General features: G+C 32.7%; 1 protein-coding gene across 1 annotated transcript; it reads right to left on the bottom strand.

Annotated features, from left to right (window-relative positions):
• Window positions 1–2,373: 2,373 nt before the first annotated feature.
• On the bottom strand, window positions 2,374–6,443 carry LOC148627448 (mesencephalic astrocyte-derived neurotrophic factor homolog). The gene is made up of 4 exons (XM_088573363.1): window positions 6,086–6,443; window positions 4,480–4,604; window positions 4,121–4,262; window positions 2,374–3,758 (listed from the first exon to the last, which is right to left on the bottom strand). The coding sequence occupies exons 1-4, from the start codon at window positions 6,174–6,176 to the stop codon at window positions 3,565–3,567; spliced, it is 552 nt and encodes a 183-aa protein (XP_088429489.1). The 5' UTR covers window positions 6,177–6,443; the 3' UTR covers window positions 2,374–3,564.
• Window positions 6,444–12,964: the final 6,521 nt, after the last annotated feature.

The following is a 12,964-nucleotide window of genomic DNA, read 5'->3' as shown; positions in this document are numbered from 1 at the left end:
CAAAAATAGTCTTACGCAGAAATTACCCCTGTTCCTCATAGTGCTGTGAAAAAAGTTCTCATCTTTTTAAAAAAATTTAAACAGTTTCTGAAAGGAAAAACATTTCTGTACATTTTATAGGTGCATTTTGCTTCTTGTGATGTGAAGCCTCATCTCCATAATGATTTCTAAATATACCCCTATCTTGTGAAAACACTGGGATTTTCCGTGCTATTTATAGACACTTCAGTACTGCACTGCAAGTCTGCTAACCCCACATGCCATTCTGAGCTGACATATGTAGAATCATGCTGATATATAGTCCTCTGCAGGTTAAAGTTAAGGTAAAGTCCAGAGAAGCCATTGAATATTGTGAAATTTGCATAGAAGCCTATGGGAAGTGGAATTAGTGGTTTCTAGCCTATACAACGTCAGACTTAGTGCACCAATTAATTTGGATTGTGATTAAATGCTTGACAAGATCCTGACCAGAATGAAATTGGTCAAAGAACTTAAAAATTTGTATCTTGGACATAGGAAATGAGCCATTTATACAAATAGAAGAAAATGCTTGCTTTTAACTTCCTAATTGCTCTTTGTTCCTAAAAAAAAGGGCCATTACCCTATATAAACATCAAGGTGTGGATCACAAGAGTACAATTTTATTGAGACTGATAGACTTTTATTCAAGTTATTGACCTGAAACCAGAAAATGTTTTTTGGTCCCAAATTTTCATGGATACTGGTTAACAACCCCAAAATCAATCCTAACCTACTAAGGTGTGATACAATTCCTAGTGATTCATACTCATATACTTACGTTGCTTTTGCTTTAACAAACAATAGGCTCTTGAAGAGCCTGAATCACTCACCTGACAAACCATACCCTATTAACTAAGTGAGTAAAAGTATCATGCTTTGTTACAATGTTTGACAAAAAAATTGCTGAGAGTACATATTGAAGAATGCTGTTAGTTCAAAAAAGTACCCAAGGCACTGTAACACATTAGAAATGTGTTCAAAGTGTTTTTAGAACTTCTGGAAAAAATTTGGGCAGGGGTTCCCCTATGCCCTGTTATTCCAGCAGGTCTGGCATTAGACCAGTATAGATTTGCTGAAAAAAAAACAACATAAAATGAAGTTAAATTATGGCTATCCAAAATTTTTATCATCACCATTCATTTTTGTTGAAATCAAAGCAAGTATAAAAATTAGCGGAAAAATGGCTGCAAGAACAATTTTTTGTCATCAACATTCAACTCAACAGTGGCCATGTTTTTTTGGATTGTCAAAAATCAAAAGTCATTTTGTTTAGGATACCCTAAAAAACAGTAATACATGTACCAACTTTCATTGAATTCTGTACAGTAGTTTCTGAGAAGATTTTTGTAAGTAATGACATCAAAAACAGCAAAAAGCAACAGTAATTCCACCATGTGTCAACATATCTTCACCAAAATAACACTACAAATAGATCTCATCATGCTAAAATTTTTCTCAGTCAGATTTTAGATAAAACTAAGAATTTTGGAGGTATATGCAAAAAACTGGTCTGACCCATATGTTCTATTTTTAGTAACGGCAGCCATGTTTTTTTCACCTATCAAAAATCAAAACGGTCATTTTGTGAAGAATACTCTAAAAAATAATCAGGTAAAATTTCATCCAAATCCGTTCAATAGTTTCAGAGAAGATGTTTGAATTGTTAGCGACAACGACAGACGCCAAGTAATGGCAATACCTCACATGGCCTATGGCCAGACAAGCTAAAAATACTTGATTCTAGCCCCTGATCCCTATTCCTGAGCACTTAAGAATTATACCCTAAAAATCAATCATAACCTTCTTTCTGTGGTATGAAGCCTTAAAAGTACAATATCATTGATACATTCTCTTTAATAAGTTTTTGTCCAACTATTAGAAATATGCTAAATTCTGGCCTCCTTTTAGGTCCGTAATTTCTACCAAGAATTCCCAAAAGTAATCAAAGCTTTCTTTTTGTGTTGTGGCACCTTATGGTACAAATTCATAGACCCATATGCTTATACTTGAGTTTTATGGTTGTTTATTGCACCTACTTCCAAAAAGGTTTTGCCCTAGCACCCAAGATAAATACTCAACTTTCTTTTGTGGTTTGGAACCTTGCTATAAAACATTTATATCAAGACCCATGAAATCATTGAATGAAAAACAAGTGTCTATAACACGGACAATGACCCCAGGGCTGTACTACCTTCAAACACAAATTTTTGTGGTCATACAATTATTTGAAATACTTAATATAAAAGAGTAATCATATTTATTCATGATTATGGAAATATGGCTATTGGTTTACCATAATATATCCATAAAAACATGCATGTACTTAACTGGCAAATACAGACTTCAACACCATATTTTAGTATGTTTTATTTATTATAACAAAATATTTCTATCATTGACACAATTCACACCACATTTACAACTAGTCCTAGATGACATTTGATTGCAGAGAGTAATCAGCTGAAGGAGTCCAAGGTAATCACATGCAGGCTTACCTATACTGTAATTAAAATCGTGTCATAAAGTTTTACATGGTATAAAAAGGAGTGATGCGAATGGGAACTCGGTACTCAACCATTGGTCAGTAGTACCAATTTCTAACACCAAAATTTTATTAGTTCACAAAGCCATTTCCATTCAATTCTAATTTTAAAAACAATTAATATGAATCTTCTTGATATGTATAAGCTGATTAATGGTTGATGTGATGATTAGTGACATATTTCTTACATCTATTCTTCCTTTCCCGAAAATTATTCAATAAATTTCATATTTGACAATCACAATTTACATAAAGAAGTTGCCCCTAAAAATGTAAAATGATATGATTACGGACCTTAGAAACCTTCAAACAAATTCTCCCAGCTATAGATGATATCACAAAGTAGCTTTGAATTTCATACATTAATGACAAAAATACTATGAAAATTCACATTTACTTAGAACACCCTTCCTTCTCAGTTTCCCTTGCATCCATCTACCATTCTCTGTGCAAAAAAGTATACATACACTGCAACATGAAAGATACTCCATCCAACAACATATACCCATCTAGTTTGAACTAAAATACACTTACTGTTCCAAAAATTTCCTTAAACAATTTCCAACACCTATTGGCCAAGAAAATAATTTTACGACAGTAAATAAATAAAATGCATCTCTTTTCATGAAAAAAAGCAAATATTTAAAATACATAATACATTCAAAATATAGTGTTAGTAAACAACATTGTGAGTAATTTAAGTTCTTCCAGGTTCATGGCAAAATACAATTGATTATTTTCAAAGCCGTAAAAATTTTAAATGATTTACAAAGCGAGGCTATCGATTGTGCAATGATTTGCAATTTAGAGAAATTGGATATTAGTTACAAGCATTTGAACATCTATTAAACATGTTGCATTTGAAAATAACTGTACAAGTGTCTTAAACTATTGTATTGTTCTTGTGCCATATGTAACAAATCCCTGTTCATAACAATGAAATACCTCAAAACTGCACTATATAAATTAAAAAAATGTTAAGAACCTAAACTTCTCAAACATTACAATTCTGTTTTCCTCTTCTTGGCAGCCTCAGGGGCATATTTTGGCATCAGGTCTTCAACCACTTTAATAAAGTCTGATTTCTCAGCACATCCTTTGCATGCATTGTCTTCTCCCCAGTCTGATAATATTTTCTTCAAATCTTTCACTTTCAATTTTTTTAAATTGACAGTTGATAAATCAATTTGTTTATCTGAAATAAATTTAATATAATGTGTAAATAAATGTAAGAAGTTCATATGATTATTTTTTTCCATAACACATGCATGTATAAAATGTAGGGAGTTGAAAATTAAGAAGTAAATGAATGATAATAAAAATATGATTGTAAAACCCATAATAAAGCATGTGATTTCCAACCTAAGTTTTATTGCTATTGACTAAAAGAACAATTTCAACTACCCATACCCTTTAAAGCATTTGGCGAAAAGTTTTTGCTGTCAGTGTAGCTGGGTTCAACACACTTGAAATGTTTTTATACGTACATCTGCAATTGCATTATCAGATTAAGAAAGGATTTCTGTTATGTCCCGAAAGTGCATTTTTTTTACATACCATATTTAAGTTCACAAATTTGGCTATCAGCATCCTTTAGTTTGCCACAAACTTTTTCTGGAGGCATGTGCCAGCTGATTGGTTTAGATATAATTCGCAGGATATTTGTTGCTGAAGTGTCCAATCCACCAATGTAGTAACACTGAAAATGAGAGGAACAAACAATTACTTTTAAAACCTTAAAACTTCATCTCATTCAATTTATCAAATCAATACCAACTTTTCCTAAAGATGCCATCAAAAAATATTTATGAGAAAATATATACTATTTTTGTTCAACATTCGAATACATTAACATTATATGATTAAGTTTCCATGAATTTGATAAGCAATAGTTTAATCAAACACTTTAAACTTACAAATCTTTCTTCCTTCCCTCTTAAGTTTTTACAAAACTTCTTCATCTCTGTTTCAATTTTCTCTGGCGATTTTTTTACATCATCATCAATGAAATTGATAAATCTGTCCACAACTTTGATACAAACTGAAAAGCACAACAAAATTGTATTGCTAATAAAAGAACTATCATACAGTCCTTATTGATATTGTATGAAATCAATAATAAAGAAGTAAAAAGCAAAAAATTAGTTTACAAACGTTTCAAACATGCATTTAAAACAAAGCTTGTATTACGTGTTTAAACCAATTCTTCTATCGTGTGTTTAAAGAGCACTTCCATCTTGCAATCATCATGCATTTAAAGGCACGCAAAATGCTCTGCATATGCACAATAAACAAGGCACAAACACTGAAATGGGAAATATGAATGCATCAAGGAGTGTACATCCATGAAGAAAATCTTTTGCTCTACATGTACCAAAAGCCCTAACTTTCTGACTCCTAAGGTATATTTGTCAAGCATGCCTATCAAATACCCTGTTGTTAAGACAAAAGGTTGTATTCTGTTCTCAAGTATGTACATGTAGCCCATTTTATCACAACAACTGATGTCCTGTGTGAGTAATACACTCCATGATGTATGTAATTTGTGAATGCACGTAATCAATAATCAATAACTATTTGTGCTTTCCGAGGGTTTTTTGAAGATTTTAATATACATTTATGTACAAATGTAAATCATAGATGCAGGATGTATGACCACTGAACTAAAGGCTCCCAGGCGCTTAAATCACTCACCTTGTTCATTTGTTTTCAAGGGCAATTACTCTAAGAAGAAGTGGTCTGACAACTTTGACCCATAAGCCTCTAGTAGGCTTATCATGATAAGGATCATTTCATCAATTGAAAGTTTTTCTGTCTATTTTACTTCTCAAGATATTGGCTAACAAGTATAATCTTACAAAAAAAAAAAGATAGCTGACACAGCAAAACTTGTTCTTTTTTACTTACTATACATTTCATTCAAGGCACATGGCACGCAAATTCAATTTCCGGTAGTTTTTTCAAACGCCACGGTATTTTACAAATTGGGAAACAGAATTCTGATCAGGTGACTTGTGTTTCCATGGAAGAGCATCTTTAAGGTCAAAGGGTAAAATGCAACTGCATCAGAAAAACTGCCAAAAACATCAGTTTTTGCCTTTCAATGGCAGTACATGTAAACCTAACAAGGAGACATCCTACAAATTTGACAAAACTGAGACTTTTTAAAGGCCTAATCATAAGGATCATTTCATCTATTTAAAGTTTGTTTCTATCTTTTATAGTTTCAAGATATTATTGGAACTGCTGAAACCCTCTTATTTGCCTACCAATCACAAGAGCAGTTACTTTTAACAATGAGTCATCCTGCAACTTTGACCAAATGGAGAGTTGAGTGGTTTCAGAGGAGACGATAAATGACGACAATTGATGCCAAGCGATGGCAATAAAGCTCACATGCCGTGACATGGTCCAATTTAAGGCTTAGGCCAGGTGTGGGTGGTCTCAAGTCAGAAGAAAAGGCAGAGGTAAGAACGAAAAGGTGAGGAAAAATTGAGTAAGGTTTGTTCAATCGCATCTTACCTTCACACTGCCCTTCTTTCAAAGCAGACGAACAGGTCAGCATAAAAATAACAAGAGACACAACCAAAACAAGGTAGGTTTCTTGCCTCATGGTTGATATTAACAGATAGGAGTCGTTCGAAAAACAACTTCCTTCAAATAGTTCTGAAAAGTTTTCAAATAATGACCGATTGATCTCTGTGTGTAAAAGTAGTTTTCAGATTTTCATGACAAATTGAATTTTGACAGACGTGTATCACAGGAAGCACATGTACTTGGCGTTTTCTGATTGGATTAAAAATCCGGAAGTAAGACGTTGCCGGTAGATGCTCAATTCGTTCCCTTTCAATCTTGCACAAGGGGACAAACAGACCAGAACAGAACAGAAATTTTTATTTATAGACAATTGCACATTACAAAAACATGAGCTCTGTAGAGCTTTTATACAGACTCACATAACAAAACAACGCAAAAATCATGCAGACATACATACATACAGATACATAATTAGACACACGCAATACATGTCATTTTTTTTTAAATACGGACAAATTAAAGTACATGCAATGTCAAAACACTATCTAAAACGCACACTGATAAATTAAACAAGCAAGCTAAAAGCTTAAATAAGCACTGATTATATAAATGAATAACTGAGTAAAATAAATGGTAACATGCCAAGAAATGCCCCCTCCCCCCCAAAAAAAAAAAAAAAAATTCTGGTCTACCCCCTACAGGCACTAACTATCTTTGGTAACGCGATAGTGCAGATGAATAAATTAATGTATTTATTTTCTAAGCGAAGTTTCAAGTTGGATTCTGGAGCGGTTTGTCTTGGCATGCATTGATTTTATTTATTTGTTTGTCTACAAAATCATTACTAATGACATGAAAATACAATTTACCTTCATGTATACAATTTTCATGTATACTTCTGACACTTGGATGATCTTAGTCTACCTTACAGCTGCTATTACCAATATCTCAAGCTACATTTACAGAAAAATCATTAAAATTTTTGCAACCATGGTCTGATCATGAATAATATTCTTATTAATATCACATAGTACATCATTTGTATCAAAGTGGCTGCCTTTGTAGCTGCATATACGGTCAGCGGCAGGCAGACGAAGTTTTCCTCTCTAGAATTAGCTTCGCACGTCAAATTCTGTTCAAAGTTTGCAGTCACTGATACCTATGACATATGGATAATCGCAAAAGATTCCGACCTCTCCCTCTTTTTTCTCTTTCGAATCTTCGAGTTATTCTTATTCTTCGGCAGTTCGTTCAGCACTCCGAATAGATGTAACTATTATCTATGGGTTAGCGAGCGTTATCTATAGGCTAAAAACCACTAATTCCACTTCCCATAGGCTTCTATGCTAATTTCACAATATTCAATGGCTTCTCTGGACTTTACCTTAACTTTAACCTGCAGAGGACTATATATCAGCATGATTCTACATATGTCAGCTCACAATCCTCAGAATGGCATGTGGGGTTAGCAGACTTGCAGTGCAGTACTGGTCACCGGAAGTGAAGTGTCTATAAATAGCATGGGAAATCCCAGTGTTTTCACAAGATAGGGGAATATTTAGAAATCATGATGGAGATTAGGCTTCACATCACAAGAAGCAAAATGCACCTATAAAATGTACAGAAATGTTTTTCCTTTCAGAAACTGTTTAAATTTTTTAAATAAGATGAGAACTTTTTTCACAGCACTATGAGGAACAGGGGTAATTTCTGCGTAGGACTATTTTTGCGTACGTTCCAAATGCTCATTGGTTGAATTGGTGGTCTGTAACCTAAAGGGGTCACTTTTTGTCTTAGAAAAAATAAATAACTATACAGATATCTTCCTACACACATACTGAATGCATTTGCAAAGTTTCAGTGAAATGTGACAAGCACTTTTTTAAATATTTGATTTTTAAATATAGGGTAACCAAGTTGCGCGAGCAAAAAAGTGACAATATTCTACCATACTTAAATGCATTAAATATTTGCAAAGAACTTTTTCTGACTTTTCAAATAAAAAAAATCAATCACAACTTGTTTTTTAACAATATTAATAAAGAAATAGATTTAAAAGTAATCATTTTCTGAGAAATTGGTCTATTTTTAAAAATTTATTTCTGACATGCCTCCCCCTTTTTCTTGATCACATGTCAAAAATCCTAAATCTTTAAATTTTCACAAAAGGTGATATATTTGGCTTTAAATTTGTAAATACAGTGTTTTCACATTAAAACATGACCAGTAAAGGGCACCTAAAGCAAAAAAGTACTCAATAATGGATTTTCCATGTTGCCATAGGGGAATGCTTATTTGGCCTTAACCGCAGTAATGAAAGTGAGTTTTTCCTCATTTCTAACCTAATTTTTGCTCAAATCTACACAAAACTTGATTTCAAGTGCTTATTACCACCATATTTAGGTAAATATAGCCCTCAAAGTTTAATATTTATTTTTTTACTAAATTTTCTACACTTTCTACAAGATAGGATATAAAAATCAGCCAAAAAGACCAATTTTCCATAATTTGGACCTATAACTTAAAAAAATGCATATTTTGAAGAATTTTTGTAGTGTATTCCTCTCATGGCAAAGTTAACAAGATCTTCAAGTAGTTTAAAGCTATTTCAAGAAACTTTTCATTTTGCCATGGCTTCATCTAAAGAGTCACTTTTTGTCTTAGAAAAAATAAATAACTATACAAGTATCTTCCTACACACATACTGAATGCATTTGCAAAGTTTCAGTGAAATGTGACAAGCACTTTTTTAAATATTTGATTTTTAAATATAGGGTAACCAAGTTGCGCGAGCAAAAAAGTGACAATATTCTACTATACTTAAATGCATTAAATATTTGCAAAGAACTTTTTCTGACTTTTCAAATAAAAAAAATCAATCACAACTTGTTTTTTAACAATATTAATAAAGAAATAGATTTAAAAGTAATCATTTTCTGAGAAATTGGTCTATTTTTAAAAATTTATTTCTGACATGCCTCCCCCTTTTTCTTGATCACATGTCAAAAATCCTAAATCTTTAAATTTTCACAAAAGGTGATATATTTGGCTTTAAATTTGTAAATACAGTGTTTTCACATTAAAACATGACCAGTAAAGGGCACCTAAAGCAAAAAAGTACTCAATAATGGATTTTCCATGTTGCCATAGGGGAATGCTTATTTGGCCTTAACCGCAGTAATGAAAGTGAGTTTTTCCTCATTTCTAACCTAATTTTTGCTCAAATTTACACAAAACTTGATTTCAAGTGCTGATTACCACCATATTTTAAGTAAATATAGCCCTCAAAGTTAAATATTTGACATTTTTACTAAATTTTCTACACTTTTCACAAAATAGGACATAAAATTCAGCCAAAAAGACCAATTTTCCATAATTTGGACCTATAACTTAAAAAAATGCATATTTTGAAGGATTTTTGTAGTGTATTCCTCTCATAGCAAAGTTTACAAGATCTTCAAGTAGTTTAAAGCTATTCCAAGAAACTTGTCATTTTGCCATGACCTCAGTTTAAGGCTAAAAACCACTAATTCCACTTCCCATAGGCTTCTATGCTAATTTCACAATATTCAATGGCTTCTCTGGACTTTACCTTAACTTTAACCTGCAGAGGACTATATATCAGCATGATTCTACATATGTCAGCTCACAATCCTCAGAATGGCATGTGGGGTTAGCAGACTTGCAGTGCAGTACTGGTCACCGGAAGTGAAGTGTCTATAAATAGCATGGGAAATCCCAGTGTTTTCACAAGATAGGGGAATATTTAGAAATCATGATGGAGATTAGGCTTCACATCACAAGAAGCAAAATGCACCTATAAAATGTACAGAAATGTTTTTCCTTTCAGAAACTGTTTAAATTTTTTAAATAAGATGAGAACTTTTTTCACAGCACTATGAGGAACAGGGGTAATTTCTGTGTAGGACTATTTTTGCGTACGTTCCAAATGCTCATTGGTTGAATTGGTGGTCTGTAACCTATAGCTGAATTTAAATTATCGATCAAAGGTGATATTGTGGGTGACAGTCTGGTAACCCATGATATATAACGGTCTTTCGGTTAATTTCGCGTGTCATATGTATGTATTACCTATATAGTCAATTGTAACGAGCTCTTGTACGTGTCTGAATTGGAAACTGGGTAATGTTCAATGCTAACCGATCATTTTACCTTTTAAAGTAAACTAATTCCCGTTCTCATACAAGCAAATTGAAAACACACGTAGAACACATGTGCATGATATTTAAGTGGTACATTTTGATCTCGTATGAAGCTAGAACTATGAAACTATGACGGTGTAAACACGGCAAGATTAACTTAAAATCGAGAATTGGCATATACCTCTGAAACGACAAACCGTGCACTGCACACGTGGATCTTTAGCATGATGAAATTAAGGGAATTATATGGAAGGTAGCATAATCCAGTATCATGTAAAAAATACTTGCAACGGAAGAGAATAAATTTTCGTTCCTCTATTCTCAATTGGATAATGCATTGTACCATATCACAAAATAACTTGCAAGCCAACCTGTTTCATTGCTGGAGTTAAGAATTGCCGATCCGTCCAAAGGTGGATCCACACATCATTTACAAAGCACCTTCCTGTGTATAATAATACATCCCTCGCCCTTCAGTGATCGAAACAGCTGACTGTAGTGTCAGCATGCCTGACTACTAAGTACTATCTGTGTGTATTTTTTATGATATTGGGGTTCCCTTTGTTGCGTTGTTAAGGAATTCCCTTTGATTGCATTTTCGGTATTACTAATTCTTCTGATTTTAACATGGCGAACAGTTTCTGCGCTATCTGTTTAGAATAAGACTCTACAATCTAGTGACATTCTTATCTATTCCGATTTTGATCTAAAAACGGCAGTTTTATTAGTACACAAAAAGCCGGATGGAGTGCAATCTAGAGTACACGATATAGATATTGAAAAATGTGATTCATTGTTCATTTATTAAAGAGGGGGTAGTTCAACTTGTATAAGAAAAGATAGTTCTTACATTCCAGAATTCGATATATTGATTGATTGATTGATTTAATTATTCATTCATTCACTCAAGTTCATTCATTCGTTAAAGTTTGTATAAGAAATTGGACAGGTAACTCATGAAATTTACCCAGACACGGTTTTTATAATAATCGCTACGTGTATAATTCCATAAAATAAAATTATGTATTAACGACGTATAATATGTCATTGTGACATTGTCAGTCCAATTGATCCCCCCGAAACTTATTTCATAATAAACATCAAATCAAATCAAATAAGCTTTATTTTAAGTAGGCAAGACATTGTAACAGGTAAACATAAGCTCTTGTGAGCTTTTGAACCGACTAAACAATAAAACAGCACGAAAACAAATACACATACATACATAAATACATACATACATTCAAACAGACAAACATTGATACACAAAAACAGCTGACAGGTACACTTTGGCAGTATAATAAGCAGATAAGGATAATCACAATATAAGAAAGCAAACAGTCATGCATAAGCTTACAATCAAACTAAAAATAAGAAGCACAAAATAAAGACAAAGAGAAGAATTAAACTACATAATAAAAGATACTAGCACTACTAAGCATACAGCAAATAAAAGCATAAAAAGATATATATTCAGCCATGCAGCTACCAGTTCAAGATTTGCAAATAACACATTTACAGTCTTCTCCAGAATAATTTGATATAAGTTGCTTGAAATGGTTAAAGATATTACATGTCCTAAAGTTTTCGGGTAGAGAGTTCCAGAGAACTGGAGCTGCATAGCTGAATGAGTTCTTACCATACTTTGTGGTTCGAATTTGAGGTACCTGTAAAATATTTGTATAGCGGAAATTATAATGACTTTCTCTTTTATGTAATAAATTACTAAATACAGGTAGAGCAATACCATTAATAATTTTAAAAGTTTCAATTGCCATTAATCTTGTTCTGCGAATATGTAAACTAAGGTAATTTAACTTTAGCTAATAGTTCATCATAAGTAGAAGTGTAATCAAAATAAACAAATCTCAAGGCTCTTTCTTGTATCTTTTCAATCTTTTTTTGTTTTTGTTTTTTTTTTTTTCAGAACAAAAATGCCATGACATAGGACAAAAATTGAAATTCGACAAGATAAATGTATGAAAAATCGTTCATCTATTGAGTTTGCTAAGATTTTTACCAATGCGTTTTAATATATTTAAGTGCTGCACTGCTTTTTGCATATGTTGGTAATATGATAATCCAAGTTCAGTCTGAAATCAATATCTACACCAAGTAGTTTAACAACATCATCACAACTTATGTTTGCTTCACTAATATTAAATACAGACTTTTTATCATATGTTTTCTTTCCTACAGCAATTGCCTGAAACTTATCTGGGTTGGCTTGCATACAATTAAATGAAAACCATTTTATTAAAATATCACTTTCCTCTTGTAAAGTAGATATGACCTTATCAAAATCAGGTGAGTGAAATGATAGAGTATTGTCGTCAGCATAATTATACAGACTAGATTTATTTATAAAGTAAAAAATGTTATTAATAAAAACATTAAAAAGTAAAGGGCCAAGTATTGATACATGTGGAACCCCTTTTTGAATTTTTTCCCACATGCTAACAGTGCTGCCAATTTTAATTTGCTGTTTTCTATCCGAAAGGTAAGATTTAAGTAATTTAGTGGATTTATTAGTCAAACCATAAGCTGATAATTTGCTGAGGAGAATGTCATGTGGAAGACAGTCAAAGGCCTTGGATAGGTCCATTAATATGGCAGCTAGGTATTCGTTATTATCCAAGGCCCTTTTCCAGTCTACATATTCTAGCGGAACAAATATCCTACAAGAGAACAGATCAACACA

This window comes from Perna viridis, chromosome 1, assembly GCF_037379345.1.
Source record: "Perna viridis isolate PV_CMFRI_1.1 ecotype Kerala chromosome 1, ASM3737934v1, whole genome shotgun sequence".
NCBI classification, from domain to species: domain Eukaryota; kingdom Metazoa; phylum Mollusca; class Bivalvia; order Mytilida; family Mytilidae; genus Perna; species Perna viridis.
Note: the sequence above shows the minus strand (reverse complement) of the source record. Positions and strands in the feature narration are given on the sequence as shown.

Bases quoted from the DNA above. Each gene is read 5' to 3' on its own strand.
- LOC148627448 (XM_088573363.1), bottom strand. From the start codon at position 6,176: ATGAGGCAAGAAACCTACCTTGTTTTGGTTGTGTCTCTTGTTATTTTT. The intron at 4,605-6,085 runs GTAAGATGCGAT...TGTGCTTTTCAG, and splicing joins GAAAGAAGGGCAGTGTGAAG to TTTGTATCAAAGTTGTGGAC. The intron at 3,759-4,120 runs GTATGTAAAAAA...AATTTATTTCAG, and splicing joins AATTTGTGAACTTAAATATG to ATAAACAAATTGATTTATCA.